The sequence below is a fragment of the Scyliorhinus canicula genome, chromosome 14 (assembly GCF_902713615.1).
Source record: "Scyliorhinus canicula chromosome 14, sScyCan1.1, whole genome shotgun sequence".
Classification (NCBI taxonomy): Eukaryota; Metazoa; Chordata; class Chondrichthyes; order Carcharhiniformes; family Scyliorhinidae; genus Scyliorhinus; species Scyliorhinus canicula.
Window position 1 is genome coordinate 159,164,763 of NC_052159.1, and position 15,999 is coordinate 159,180,761.

The 15,999-nt window shown below is 53.4% G+C and overlaps 1 protein-coding gene across 1 annotated transcript in view; it reads left to right on the forward strand.

Moving 5' to 3' along the window:
- Positions 1-1,869: 1,869 nt before the first annotated feature.
- naxd (NAD(P)HX dehydratase) overlaps positions 1,870-15,999 on the forward strand; it is a 29,847-nt gene continuing 15,717 nt past the window's right edge. The window contains exons 1-4 of the mRNA XM_038817959.1: positions 1,870-1,963; positions 8,045-8,195; positions 8,722-8,767; positions 13,639-13,728. Coding sequence (XP_038673887.1) covers positions 1,897-1,963; positions 8,045-8,195; positions 8,722-8,767; positions 13,639-13,728 — 354 coding nt within the window. The 5' untranslated portion in view covers positions 1,870-1,896. The remainder of the gene's footprint in view (positions 1,964-8,044; positions 8,196-8,721; positions 8,768-13,638; positions 13,729-15,999) is intronic.

Here is a 15,999-nt window from a genome sequence, read left to right on the forward strand (position 1 = left end):
CCCTAAACATTCCCCCGCTCACCTTGAGCCTGTGCCTCATTATAATTGAGTCTTCCACCCTGGGAAAAAGCTTCTTACTATTCACCCTGTCTATACTCTCAGAATTTTTGTACACCTCAATCAGGTCTCCCCTTAGCCTCCATCTTTCCAACGAAAACAATCTGAATTTATTCAACCTCTCCTCATAGCCAACACCAGGCAACATCCTGCTAAATATTCTTTGTACTCTCTCCAAAGCTTCCATGTCCTTCTGGTACTGCGGCAACCAGAACTGCACGCAATACTCCAAAGGTGGCCTAACTAAAGTATTATACAACTGTAACATAGAACATACAGTGCAGGAGTCCATTCAGCCCATCAAGTCTGCACCGACCCACTTAAGCCCTCACTTAAGGCAGCACGGTAGCCTTGTGGATAGCACAATTGCTTCACAGCTCCAGGGTCCCAGGTTCGATTCCGGCTTGGGTCACTGTCTGTGTGGAGTCTGCACATCCTCCCCGTATGTGCGTGGGTTTCCTCCGGGTGCTCCGGTTTCCTCCCACAGTCCAAAGATGTGCAGGTTAGGTGGATTGGCCATGATAAATTGCCCTTAGTGTCCAAAATTGCCCTTAGTGTTGGGTGGGGTGACTGGGTTATGGGGATAGGGTGGAGGTGTTAACCTTGGGTAGGGTGCTCTTTCCAGGAGCCGGTGCAGACTCGATGGGCCGAATGGCCTCCTTCTGCACTGTAAATTCTATGATCTATGATCTTTGGAATGTGGGAGGAAACGGAAACTGTGCCCTGTGATTGGCTGGATGCTGCACTCTGTGATTGGCTGGATGCTGTGCCCTCCGATTAGCTGGATGCTGCACTGTGTGATTGGCTGGATGCTGTGCCCTGTGATTGGCTGGATGCTGCACTCTGTGATTGGCTGGATGCTGCACCCTGTGATTAGCTGGATGCTGCACTCTGTGATTGGCTGGATGCTGTGCCCTGTGATTGGCTGGATGCTGCACTCTGTGATTGGCTGGATGCTGTGCCCTGTGATTGGCTGGATGCTGTCCTCTGTGATTGGCTGGATGCTGCACCCTCTGTGATTGGCTGGATGCTGTGCCCTGTGATTGGCTGGATGCTGCACCCGGTGATTGGCTGGATGCTGCATCCGGTGATTGGCTGGATGCTGTGCCCTGTGATTGGCTGGATGCTGCACCCGGTGATTGGCTGGATGCTGTGCCCTGTGATTAGCTGGATGCTGCTCTCTCTCTGATTGGCTGGATGCTGTACCCTGTGATTGGCTGGACGCTGCAGATTTTGTGATTGGCTGGACGCTGCGCATTCTGTGATTGGCTGGATGCTGCACATTCTGTGATTGGCTGGATGCTGCACATTTTGTGATTGGCTGGACGCTGCACCCTCTGTGATTGGCTGGATGCTGCACCCTCTGTGAATGGCTGGATGCTACACCCTCTGTGATTGGCTGGATGCTGCACATTCTGTGATTGGCTGGATGCTGCACCCTCTGTGATTGGCTGGATGCTGCACCCTCTGTGATTGGCTGGATGCTGCACCCTCTGTGATTGGCTGGATGCTGCACTCTGTGATTGGCTGGATGCTACACCCTCTATGACTGGCTGGATGCTGCACCCTCTATGATTGGCTGGATGCTGTACCCTCTGTGATTGGCTGGATGCTACACCCTCTGTGATTGGCTAGATGCTGTACCCTCTGTGATTGGCTGGATGCTGCTCATTCTCTGATTGACTGGCTGCTGCACCCTCTGTGATTGGCTGGTTGCTGCTCGCTCTGTGATTGGCTGGATGCTGCTCATTCTGTGATTGGCTGGTTGCTGCTCGCTCTGTGATTGGCTGGACGCAGCGCCCTGTGATTGGCTGGACGCAGCGCCCTGTGATTGGTTGGATGCTGATTGGTCGCTCCCGGATGTATCGCTCTGATCAGCTGGCCGCCGCCGGGTTCCGCGCCGCCGGTAAACCGGGAATCCCGCCCCGGGGGGGAGAGGGAGAGGGAGACCGGGACCGTCCCCCCCCCCCGTCCCGCCGCCTCCAGCCCACCCGCTTCGTGCGGCCCCCGGATTGAAGCTCAGACTGCCCGGGATAGAGGCCCCAGGACCCGGCCTCACACTGAGACAGACCCCAGGCCCCAACACAGCAACTCCCTCAGTACTGACCCTCTGACAGTGCAGCACTCCCTCAGTACTGACCCTCTGACAGTGCAGCACTCCCTCAGTACTGACCCTCTGACAGTGCGGCACTCCCTCAGTACTGACCCTCTGACAGTGCGGCACTCCCTCAGTACTGACCCTCTGACAGTGCGGCACTCCCTCAGTACTGACCCACTGACAGTGCGGCACTCCCTCAGTACCGACCCTCTGACAGTGCAGCACTCCCTCAGTACTGACCCTCTGACAGTGCTGCACTCCCTCAGTACTGACCCTCTGACAGTGCGGCACTCCCTCAGTACTGACCCTCTGACAGTGCGGCACTCCCTCAGTACTGACCCTCTGACAGTGCGGCGCTCCCTCAGTACTGACCCTCTGACAGTGCGGCACTCCCTCAGTACTGACCCTCTGACAGTGCGGCACTCCCTCAGTACTGACCCTCTGACAGTGCGGCACTCCCTCAGTACTGACCCTCTGACAGTGCGGCACTCCCTCAGTACTGACCCTCTGACAGTGCGGCATTCCCGCAGTACTGACCCTCTGACAGTGCAGCACTCCCTCAGTACTGACCCTCTGACAGTGCGGCACTCCCTCAGTACTGACCCTCTGACTTTGCCGCACTCTCTCAGTACTGACCCTCTGACAGTGCGGCACTCCCTCAGTACTGACCCTCTGACAGTGCGGCACTCCCTCAGTACTGACCCTCTGACAGTGCAGCACTCCCTCAGTACTGACCCTCTGACAGTGCGGCACTCCCTCAGTACTGACCCTCTGACAGTGCAGCACTCCCTCAGTACTGACCCTCTGACAGTGCGGCACTCCCTCAGTACTGACCCTCTGACAGTGCAGCACTCCCTCAGTACTGACCCTCTGACAGTGCGGCACTCCCTCAGTACTGACCCTCTGACAGTGCAGCACTCCCTCAGTACTGACCCTTGACAGTGCGGCACTCCCTCAGTACTGACCCTCTGACAGTGCAGCACTCCCTCAGTACTGACCCTCTGACAGTGCGGCACTCCCTCAGTACTGACCCTCTGACAGTGCAGCACTCCCTCAGTACTGACCCTCTGACAGTGCAGCACTCCCTCAGTACTGACCCTCTGACAGTGCAGCACTTCCCTCAGTACTGACCCTCTGACAGTGCAGCACTCCCTCAGTACTGACCCTCTGACAGTGCGGCACTCCCTCAGTACTGACCCTCTGACAGTGCGGCACTCCCTCAGTACTGACCCTCTGACAGTGCAGCACTCCCTCAGTACTGACCCTCTGACAGTGCGGCACTCCCTCAGTACTGACCCTCTGACAGTGCGGCACTCCCTCAGTACTGACCCTCTGACAGTGCGGCACTCCCTCAGTACAGACCCTCTGACAGTGCAGCACTCCCTCAGTACTGACCCTCTGACAGTGCAGCACTCCCTCAGTACTGACCCTCTGACAGTGCGGCACTCCCTCAGTACTGACCCTCTGACAGTGCAGCACTCCCTCAGTACTGACCCTCTGACAGTGCAGGCACTCCCTCAGTACTGACCCTCTGACAGTGCAGGCACTCCCTCAGTACTGACCCTCTGACAGTGCGGCACTCCCTCAGTACTGACCCTCTGACAGTGCGGCACTCCCTCAGTACTGACCCTCTGACAGTGCGGCACTCCCTCAGTACTGACCCTCTGACAGTGCGGCACTCCCTCAGTACTGACCCTCTGACAGTGCGGCACTCCCTCAGTACTGACCCTCTGACAGTGCGGCACTCCCTCAGTACTGACCCTCTGACAGTGCGGCACTCCCTCAGTACTGACCCTCTGACAGTGCGGCACTCCCTCAGTACTGACCCTCTGACAGTGCGGCACTCCCTCAGTACTGACCCTCTGACAGTGCGGCACTCCCTCAGTACTGACCCTCTGACAGTGCGGCACTCCCTCAGTACTGACCCTCTGACAGTGCGGCACTCCCTCAGTACTGACCCTCTGACAGTGCGGCACTCCCTCAGTACGACCCTCTGACAGTGCGGCACTCCCTCAGTACTGACCCTCTGACAGTGCGGCACTCCCTCAGTACTGACCCTCTGACAGTGCGGCACTCCCTCAGTACTGACCCTCTGACAGTGCGGCACTCCCTCAGTACTGACCCTCTGACAGTGCGGCACTCCCTCAGTACTGACCCTCTGACAGTGCGGCACTCCCTCAGTACTGACCCTCTGACAGTGCGGCACTCCCTCAGTACTGACCCTCTGACAGTGCGGCACTCCCTCAGTACTGACCCTCTGACAGTGCAGCACTCCCTCAGTACTGACCCTCTGACAGTGCAGCACTCCCTCAGTACTGACCCTCTGACAGTGCAGCACTCCCTCAGTACTGACCCTCTGACAGTGCAGCACTCCCTCAGTACTGACACTCTGACAGTGCGGCACTCCCTCAGTACTGACCCTCTGACAGTGCAGCACTCCCTCAGTACTGACCCTACTGACAGTGCGGCACTCCCTCAGTACTGACCCTCTGACAGTGCGGCACTCCCTCAGTACTGACCCTCTGACAGTGCGGCACTCTCTCAGTACTGACCCTCTGACAGTGCGGCACTCTCTCAGTACTGACCCTCTGACAGTGCAGCACTCCCTCAGTACTGACCCTCTGACAGTGCGGCACTCCCTCAGTACTGACCCTCTGACAGTGCGGCACTCCCTCAGTACTGACCCTCTGACAGTGCAGCACTCCCTCAGTACTGACCCTCTGACAGTGCGGCACTCCCTCAGTACTGACCCTCTGACAGTGCGGCACTCCCTCAGTACTGACCCTCTGACAGTGCAGGCACTCCCTCAGTACTGACCCTCTGACAGTGCGGCACTCCCTCAGTACTGACCCTCTGACAGTGCAGCACTCCCTCAGTACTGACCCTCTGACAGTGCAGGCACTCCCTCAGTACTGACCCTCTGACAGTGCAGGCACTCCCTCAGTACTGACCCTCTGACAGTGCAGCACTCCCTCAGTACTGACCCTCTGACAGTGCGGCACTCCCTCAGTACTGACCCTCTGACAGTGCAGCACTCCCTCAGTACTGACCCTCTGACAGTGCAGGCACTCCCTCAGTACTGACCCTCTGACAGTGCAGGCACTCCCTCAGTACTGACCCTCTGACAGTGCAGGCACTCCCTCAGTACTGACCCTCTGACAGTGCGGCACTCCCTCAGTACTGACCCTCTGACAGTGAAGGCACTCCCTCAGTACTGACCCTCTGACAGTGCGGCACTCCCTCAGTACTGACCCTCTGACAGTGCAGCACTCCCTCAGTACTGACCCTCTGACAGTGCGGCACTCCCTCAGTACTGACCCTCTGACAGTGCGGCACTCCCTCAGTACTGACCCTCTGACAGTGCAGCACTCCCTCAGTACTGACCCTCTGACAGTGCAGCACTCCCTCAGTACTGACCCTCTGACAGTGCAGCACTCCCTCAGTACTGACCCTCTGACAGTGCAGCACTCCCTCAGTACTGACCCTCTGACAGTGCAGCACTCCCTCAGTACTGACCCTCTGACAGTGCGGCACTCCCTCAGTACTGACCCTCTGACAGTGCAGCACTCCCTCAGTACTGACCCTCTGACAGTGCAGCACTCCCTCAGTACTGACCCTCTGACAGTGCAGGCACTCCCTCAGTACTGACCCTCTGACAGTGCAGCACTCCCTCAGTACTGACCCTCTGACAGTGCAGCACTCCCTCAGTACTGACCCTCTGACAGTGCAGGCACTCCCTCAGTACTGACCCTCTGACAGTGCAGGCACTCCCTCAGTACTGACCCTCTGACAGTGCGGCACTCCCTCAGTACTGACCCTCTGACAGTGCAGCACTCCCTCAGTACTGACCCTCTGACAGTGCGGCACTCCCTCAGTACTGACCCTCTGACAGTGCGGCACTCCCTCAGTACTGACCCTCTGACAGTGCAGCACTCCCTCAGTACTGACCCTCTGACAGTGCAGCACTCCCTCAGTACTGACCCTCTGACAGTGCAGCAGCTCCCTCAGTACTGACCCTCTGACAGTGCAGCACTCCCTCAGTACTGACCCTCTGACAGTGCGGCACTCCCTCAGTACTGACCCTCTGACAATGCGGCACTCCCTCAGTACTGACCCTCTGACAGTGCAGCACTCCCTCAGTACTGACCCTCTGACAGTGCGGCACTCCCTCAGTACTGACCCTCTGACAGTGCAGCACTCCCTCAGTACTGACCCTCTGACAGTGCAGCACTCCCTCAGTACTGACCCTCTGACAGTGCAGCACTCCCTCAGTACTGACCCTCTGACAGTGCAGGCACTCCCTCAGTACTGACCCTCTGACAGTGCAGCACTCCCTCAGTACTGACCCTCTGACAGTGCAGCACTCCCTCAGTACTGACCCTCTGACAGTGCAGCACTCCCTCAGTACTGACCCTCTGACAGTGCAGCGCTCCCTCAGTACTGACCCTCTGACAGTGCAGCACTCCCTCAGTACTGACCCTCTGACAGTGCAGGCACTCCCTCAGTACTGACCCTCTGACAGTGCAGCACTCCCTCAGTACTGACCCTCTGACAGTGCAGCACTCCCTCAGTACTGACCCTCTGACAGTGCAGCACTCGCCTCAGTACTGACCCTCTGACAGTGCGGCACTCCCTCAGTACTGACCCTCTGACAGTGCGGGCTGCCTCAGTACTGACCCTCTGACAGTGCAGGCACTCCCTCAGTACTGACCCTCTGACAGTGCGGCACTCCCTCAGTACTGACCCTCTGACAGTGCAGCACTCCCTCAGTACTGACCCTCTGACAGTGCAGCACTCCCTCAGTACTGACCCTCTGACAGTGCAGCACTCCCTCAGCACTGACCCTCTGACAGTGCAGCACTCCCTCAGTACTGACCCTCTGACAGTGCGGCATTCCCTCAGTACTGACCCTCTGACAGTGCGGCACTCCCTCAGTACTGACCCTCTGACAGTGCAGCACTCCCTCAGTACTGACCCTCTGACAGTGCGGCATTCCCTCAGTACTGACCCTCTGACAGTGCAGCACTCCCTCAGTACTGACCCTCTGACAGTGCAGCACTCCCTCAGTACTGACCCTCTGACAGTGAGGGTCTCCCTCAGTACTGACCCTCTGACAGTGCGGCACTCCCTCAGTTCTGACCCCCTGACAGTGCGGCACTCCCTCAGTACTGACCCTCTGACAGTGCAGCACTCCCTCAGTACTGACCCTCTGACAGTGCAGCACTCTCTCAGTACTGACCCTCTGACAGTGTAGCACTCCCTCAGTACTGACCCTCTGACAGTGCAGCACTCCCTCAGTACTGACCCTCTGACAGTGCAGCACTCCCTCAGTACTGACCCTCTGACAATGCAGCGCTCCCTCAGTACTGACCCTCTGACAGTGCAGCACTCCCTCAGTACTGACCCTCTGACAGTGAGGGTCTCCCTCAGTACTGACCCTCTGACAGTGCGGCACTCCCTCAGTACTGACCCTCTGACAGTGCAGCACTCCCTCAGTACTGACCCTCTGACAGTGCGGCACTCCCTCAGTACTGACCCTCTGACAGTGCAGCACTCCCTCAGTACTGACCCTCTGACAGTGCAGCACTCCCTCAGTACTGACCCTCTGACAGTGCGGCACTCCCTCAGTACTGACCCTCTGACAGTGCGGCACTCCCTCAGTACTGACCCTCTGACAGTGCAGCACTCCCTCAGTACTGACCCTCTGACAGTGCGGCACTCCCTCAGTACTGACCCTCTGACAGTGCAGCACTCCCTCAGTACTGACCCTCTGACAGTGCGGCGCTCCCTCAGTTCTGTGCCTGGAGATTGAGCAATGGGAGTTTGTTGAAGCCTTGATTTTTTTTTTAGCATTGTTAAGTGAAAGGTTGTCTTTCTCTTGTGTTTCAGTTCTGTGCCGCACTTTTACATTTCACAGCCACAGACCAGCCGGAAATATGGAAAAGAACCTTCAGCTGGTCAGGAATATTGTTCCGCCTCTAACTGAGAAAAAACATAAAGGACAAGATGGAAAGATAGGAATTGTTGGTGGATGTACAGAGTGAGTGTGTTACAGTTCTGTTCCTATCACATTCTGGCGTTTCCCGGTTTGATTGGAAGTTTAAGATGAAATTGGACATGACAGCAAACTGAGATTCAGGCATTTTCAGGACAAGTACTTGCGTTTGACTCTCACCAAAGGTGTCGGGCTGTAACAGCAAGCTGCAATCACACAGCACTGCGAACACCAGCTAATGTTCCATGGGATTGAGTGGGGAGGGCCAGGGACGGGAGCAGTTGTGGGATGCAGGGAGCGAGGAGGGGCTGAGGGGCGGGAGGGGGAGAGACTGGGGAAGAGGGGATTGAGGGAGTAACAGGTCTGTGTGGGTCTAACCAGACATGTTGTGGAACAGTTGCTATCAACACCCACTGTGCAATGTGCACTTGTCGGTATATTTTTAGTTTAAAATTACTCACACAGAAAATAAAACTGGGTGAATGAAATAATTGGGAAAATTAATTAGACTTGTCACACATATACTATGTTTCAATAAAATCTGACCACTCAACATTTTTCTCATTTACAGATATACAGGGGCACCCTACTTTGCTGCAATTGCAAGTCTCAAAGTGGTAGGTTCTTAATTAGAGTTTAAAGAATGATATTTATATTCAGTCCCAATTTCTGAGGGGGTTTGCAGATCAGACACACAAATTCTGATAGTTTACAACAGTAGCTTTGGACCACAGCGATAGAACAGAGTGCTGGCTTTAACTGATTTGCCTGTTTGTTAAATTGTAAAATTTCAAGAAACGTTGATCTTTGAGAATAAACAGCAGATAATTAGATCTGTGTTGTAAAGGGTTAATTCTCTGTCAGTTGAACTGCTCTGTCATTTTGTGTTTCACGTGTGTTGTGTCAGCACACCATAGAATTGAAATTAAAGAGCGTGTATTTGCTCAGAACGGGGAGCCCGGCAGTTGTTAAATTGTCAATGTCCAAGGCAGAGTGTTTGCTAGTGCTGTTGGGGAGGGTTTAAACTAATGGCAGGGGGATGGGAACCAATGCAGGAAGTAAGGTAAGGCAGCAAAGGGAAAACTGGAAGGCAGAGAAACCAAAGACAAAAATCAAAACGGGCCACATTACATCATAATTCTAAAAGGGCAATAAATGTCAAAATTAAACAAGCCTGAAGGCTCCGTGCCACAATGCGAGGAGCATTTGTAATAATAAAGTTGATGAATTAACTGCGCTGACGATCATTAACAGATTTAATGTAATTGGGATCACGGAGACCTGGCTCCACGGTGACCAAGGACAGGAGCTCAACATCCAGGGATATTCAACATTCAGGAAAGTTAGAAGGAAAGGAAAGGGCGGTGGGGTAGCATTGCTGGTTAAAGAGGAACACAATACTAAGGAAGGACATTAGCCTGGATGATGCGGAATCTGTATGGGTGGAGCTGCGGAACATTAATGAGCAAAAATCGTTGGGGGAGTTGTGTACAGACCACCAAACAGTAGTTGTGAGGTTGGGGATGGCATCAAACAGGAAATTAGAGATGCGTGCTGTAAGGGTACAGCAGTCATTATGGGTGACTTCAATCTGCATATTGATTGTGCTAATCAAACTGGCAGCAATGCCATGGAGGAGGATTCCCTGGAATGTATAAGGGATGGTTTTCTTGACCAATATGTCGAGGAACCAACTAGAGAGCCGGCCATCCTAGACTGGGTATTGAGCAACGAGAGCGGATTAATTAGCAAAGTTCTGGCGCGAGATCCTTGAGGGAAGAGTGACCATAATATGGTAGAAATCTTCATTAAGATGGAGAGTGACACAGCTAAGTCTGACACTGGGGTCCTGAATTTAAAGAAAGCTAACTGATGGTATACAACATGCATTAGACAGGATAAGCTGGCAAAGGATACTTAAGGGGTTGACAGTGGATAGGTAATAGGCAGATATTTAAAGAACACATGGATGAACGTAAACAATTGTACATCCCTGTCTGGCGCAAGAGCAAGACGGGGAAGGTGGCTCAATCATGGCTAACAAGGGAAATCAGGGAGAGTGTTAAAGCCAAAGAGGAGGCATATAAATTGGCCAGAAGAAACAGAAAGCCTGAGGACTGGGAGAAATTTAAAATTCAGCAGAGGAGGACAAAGGGTTTAATTCGGAAGGGGAAAATAGAACTAGAGAGTAAGCTTGCAGAAAACATAAAAACTGACACAAAAGCTTCCATAGATATGTGAAGAGAAAAAGACTGGTGAAGACAAATGTAGGTCCCTTACAGTTAGAATCAAGTGAATTCATCATGAGCAACAAAGAGATGGCAGACCAGTTGAACAATTACTTTAGATCTGTCTTCACTAAGGAGGACACAGATAACCTTCCAGAAATACTAGGGGACAGAGGGTCTAGAATGAAGGAGGAACTGGCACGGTAGCACAGTGCTTATCACCATTGCTTCACAGCGCCAGGGTCCCAGGTTCGATTCCCGGCTTGGGTCACTGTCTGTGCGGAGCCTGCACGTTCTCCCCGTGTCTGCGTGGGTTTCCTCCGGGTGCTCCGGTTTCCTCCCACAAGTCCTGAAAGACGTGCTGTTAGGTGAATTGGACATTCTGAATTCTCCCTCTGTGTACCCGAACAGGCGCCGGAATGTGGCAACTAGGGACTTTTCACAGTAACTTCACTGCAGTGTTAATTTTAACCTACTTGTGACAATAAAGATTATTATTATTATATTAGTCAGGAAATTGTATTGGGGAAATTGATGGGATTAAAACCCGATAAATCCCCAGGGCCTGGAGCTCTATATCCCAGAGTACTTAAAGAAGTGGCCTGAGAAATAGTGGACACATTGGTGATCATTTTCCAGCATTCTATAGACTCCGGAAGAGTCCCAATGGATTGGAGGGGAGCTAATGTAACCCCACGTTTTATCGGTGGTGGGGAAATGCTGGAGTCAATTAAGGATGAAGTAACTGAGCATTTGGAAAGTGGGGATAGGATCGGTCCGAGTCAGCATGGATTCACTAAAGGGAAATCATTCTTGGCAAATCTTCTGGAATGTTTTGAGGATGTGACCAGTAGAGTGGACAAGGGTGAACCAGTGGATGTTGTGTATTTGTGTATTTCAAAAGGTTTTTGACAAGGTCCCACACAAGACATTAGTGAGCAAAAATTAGAGCTCATGGTATTGGGGGTAATGTATTGATGAGGATAGAGAACTGGTTGGCAGACAGGAAGTGGAGAGTGGGAATAAACGGGTCCTTTTCAAAGTGGCAGGCAGTGACTACTGGGGTACCGCAGGGTTCAGTGCTGAAATTACATAGAATTTACAGTGCAGAAGGAGGCCATTCAGCCCATCGAGTCTGCACCGGCTCTTGGAAAGAGCACCCCATCCTGAGACCCCAGCTGTTCACAATATACATTAATGATTTGGATGAAGGAATTGCAATATCTCCAGATTTGCTGATGACACTAAGCTGGGTGGCAGTGTGTGCTGTGAGGAGGATGCAGAGAGGCTGCAGGGTGACTTGGACAGGCTGGCTGAGTGGGCAAACACTTGGCAAATGCAATACAATGTGGGTAAATGTGAGGTTATCCACTTTGATGGCAAACACAGGAAGTCGGATTATCTGAATGGTGGCAGTTTAGGAAAAGGGGAAGTGCGGGGAGACCTGGGTGTCACGGTGGAATAGTGGCTGAAGGTTGGCATGCAGGTACAGCAGGCGGTGAGGGTTGGCATGCAGGTACAGCAGGCGGTGAGGGTTGGCATGCAGGTACAGCAGGCGGTGAGGGTTGGCATGCAGGTACAGCAGGCGGTGAAGGTTGGCATGCAGGTACAGCAGGCGGTGAGGGTTGGCATGCAGGTACAGCAGGCGGTGAGGGTTGGGATGCAGGTACAGCAGGCGGTGAAGGTTGGCATGCAGGTACAGCAGGCGGTGAGGGTTGCCATGCAGGTACAGCAGGCGGTGAGGGTTGGCATGCAGGTACAGCAGGAGGTGAAGGTTGGCATGCAGGTACAGCAGGTGGTGAGGGTTGGCATGCAGGTACAACAGGCGGTGAGGGTTGGCATGCAGGTACAGCAGGCGGTGAGGGTTGGCATGCAGGTACAGCAGGCGGTGAGGGTTGGCATGCAGGTACAGCAGGCGGTGAGGGTTGGCATGCAGGTACAGCAGGCGGTGAGGGTTGGCATGCAGGTACAGCAGGCGGTGAGGGTTGGCATGGAGGTACAGCAGGCGGTGAGGGTTGGCATGCAGGGACAGCAGGCGGTGAGGGTTGGGATGCAGGTACAGCAGGCGGTGAGGGTTGGTATGCAGGTACAGCAGACGGTGAGGGTTGGCATGCGGGTACAGCAGGCGGTGAGGGTTGGCATGCAGGTACAGCAGGCGGTGAGGGTTGGCATGCAGGTACAGCAGACGGTGAGGGTTGCCATGCAGGTACAGCAGGCGGTGAGGGTTGGCATGCGGGTACAGCAGGGGGTGAAGGTTGGCATGCGGGTACAGCAGGCGGTGAGGGTTGGCATGCGGGTACAGCAGGGGGTGAAGGTTGGCATGCAGGTACAGCAGGCGGTGAGGAAAGCTAATGGCATGCTGACCTTCACAGCGAGAGGATTTGAGTACAGGAGTAGGGACGTGTTGCTGCAGTTACACAGGGTCTTGGTGAGGCCACACCCGAGTATTGTGGCGGTTTTGGTTTCCTAGTTTGAGGAAGGTTCCTGCTATTGAGGGTGTCCAGCGAAGGTTCCCCAGGCTAATTCCCGGGATGGCAGGACTGACAGATGGAGAAAGACTGGATGGACTGGGCTTGTACTGACTGGAGTTTAGAAGAATGAATGGGGATCACATAGAAACATATAAAATCCTGATGGGACTGGAGAGGCTGGATGCGGGAAGAATGTTCCCGATGTTGGGGACGTCCAGAACTCGGGGTGACAGCCTAAGAATAAGGGGTCAGCCATTCAGGACTGAGATGGGGGAAGAACTTCTTCTCTCAGAGAGTTGTGAACTTGTGGAATTCTCTCCCACAGAAAGCTGCCGGGGCTGGTTTGTTGGATATATTCAACAGGGAGCTGGACGTGGCCCTTGCGGCTAAAGGGATCGAGGGGAATGGAGAGAAAGCGGGAGAGGGACACTGAATTTGCATCATCAGCCATGATCATATAGAATGGTGATGCAGGCTCGACCGGCCAAATGGCCTCCGCCTGCTCCTATCTTCTATGTTTCTATGTAAAAACTCAACTGCTTGACTGAGCTGTCAGGAATTAGAAACAGCCAGTGAAGCCGGTTTGAATGTGCGCCGACTCCAAACCCACACCATCGGGTTGGTTCCAGTGCCCTTGGCAACTAAAGATGGGAGTGAGGCCACCTTACAGGTGAGGGAGTAAACCACACCTGTTTGGATTGTATGTTACAGGATACGGTAGACGTGGATGTGAGACAGATGCTGAGGTGTGTGTGTGAAGTATATTTAATCTCTCTCTTGCCTCTTCAGGGTGCTGACCTTTCCCACGTGTTCTGCACTAAAGATGCTGCACCAGTTATTAAATCATACAGCCCGAATATCATTGTCCACCCTGTCCTGTAAGTTCACTTTTTATCCTTTACAATAAGCAATACAAAGCTCCTTGAGTCTGTCACAGATCACAGGCAATCTTGTTACAGTCCAGTTCGGGACCATTAACGTTTCAAGTAAAAATCCAAACATTCAGCAAAGAACCAAGAGAAATACACAAGATTTCACAATTAAAATAAATCCTACATCCAAAAATAATTAACAAATTAAGTGGTATTGACACTACAGTTTATTGGTCCTTCCATTTGGATTTGGTAAGTGAATCTCCGATTTCTTTACTGTCCTCACGACTTCACGTTCTACAGCTCCAGCACCGCCTCCCCGTGACTCCTGTGCAGTGACTTAAAACATCAGAAAACATCCTTGGTTTCCAACAGCAACTATTTCCTCGGGTGGATGTAGCTGTTACAAGGGGGCATAACTATAAGGTTCAGGGTGGGAGATACGGGAGGGATGTCCGAGGTAGGTTCTTTACTCAGAGAGTGGTTAGGGTGTGGAATGGACTGCCTGCTGTGATAGTGGGGTCGGACACTTTAGGAACTTTCAAGCGGTTATTGGATAGGCACATGGAGTACACCAGAATGACAGGGAGTGGGATAGCTTGATCTTGGTTTCGGACAATGCTCGGCACAACATCGAGGGCCGAAGGGCCTGTTCTGTGCTGTACTATTCTATGTTCTATGTTCTTACCAAGCTAACAACCTCCAGAACTCCATTTGCAACAAGGTTAACTTCTTGAGAAGAATATTGCAGATTTCCGCCTTCAGAATCCGTCAAAACAATCTCCCAGTTGTTTTTTTCTCCATGCCAACTTTGTCTTATACTGAATACCAACTCCCAATCACAGGCTGCGTCAGAGACGAGAGATCCAGCATTTACTCCAGCTCTGGGTCTGGGTTTTTTTTCTTGGCTTTCAAGGAGCTACAGCAGACCCAGGGCGGACGCCGTCTCTTTGCTGCTGTTTCTGCCCTAACTGAATTCACAGAAATGAACCTCAGACAAAGAATCTCACCAAGGTCCACCCATCTCCATGGCAATGTGACACATGGGGGAAAATGCACATTAACTAACCCTTACTGAAATAACCAACTTATCATTACCAGTTTCTAAACCAGGTGACCCATTTTCTGTAATTAAAACTTTAAGTCCTGGTGCTGAAAATGATATTCTCAACATATGAATTCTGAACGGGATTGTCACAATAATCTCATCACGGTGTCTAAAGTGATGAATAGACAGGAGCAGACTTTCCAGTCATTGTTGGGTGAAGAATGATGGACCGCTGATGGAGATGTAGGACAGGAGTGTCCGCACACACAGGGAGTTGGGAGGTTACGGTCGATTCAGAAACCTTGCCAAAGATGGGATTAAATCAGAGAGGGTGTTGAAAGATTTGGGAAATGGGTTGTGAACGGTGATTATTTGCTCTCGCTGACCTGGACTGGCCTGTGTCTGGGACACAGTTGTTGTAGATGTGGGGCAGGGGGAACTGAGTATTGTGTCGATTGCTGAGTGGCTGCTGATTTATTGCCCCTCCTGCCAGGAGATTCCTTCCCCAGCTAGACTCAGACCAGCAATCCACATTTGGCAAATTGTGGTTTCAAACCAGTGACAAGCTGGGTAAAGTTGATTGCTGAAGGGACTCGCTGGGAAGGTGGGATTAAGGGACTGACTGGGAGGGAAATAGGGAGGGACTGGCTGGGAGGGAGGGGATTGAGGGACTGGCTGGGTGGGAGGGGTTAAGTGGCTGGCTGGGAGGAGGGGTTGAGGGATTGGCCGGGAGGGAGGGGTTGAGGGATTGGCCAGGAGGGAGGGGTTGAGGGATTGGCCAGGAGGGGGGGGTTGAGGGCTGACAGGGAGGGAGAGGTTGAGGGGCTGATAGGGAGGGAGGGGGGGGATTGAGGGACTGGCCGGGAGGGAGGGGTTGACGGACTGGCCGGGAGGGAGGGGGATTGAGGGGTTGGCCAGGAGGGAGGGATTGAGGGACTGGGAGGGGTTGAGGGGCTGATGGGGAGGGAGGGATTGAGGGACTGGGAGGGGTTGAGGGGCTGATGGGGAGGGAGGGGGTTGAGGGACTGGCCGGGAGGGAGGGGTTGAGGGGCTGATGGGGAGGGAGGGGTTGAGGGGCTGATGGGGAGGGAGGGATTGAGGGGCTGATGGAGAGGGAGGGATTGAGGGGCTGATGGGGAGGGAGGGGTTGAGGGGCTGGGAGGGGAGAGTGGAGGGGCTGATGGGGAGTAGGGTGAGGGGATGATGGAGGGAGGGCTGATGGGGAGGGAG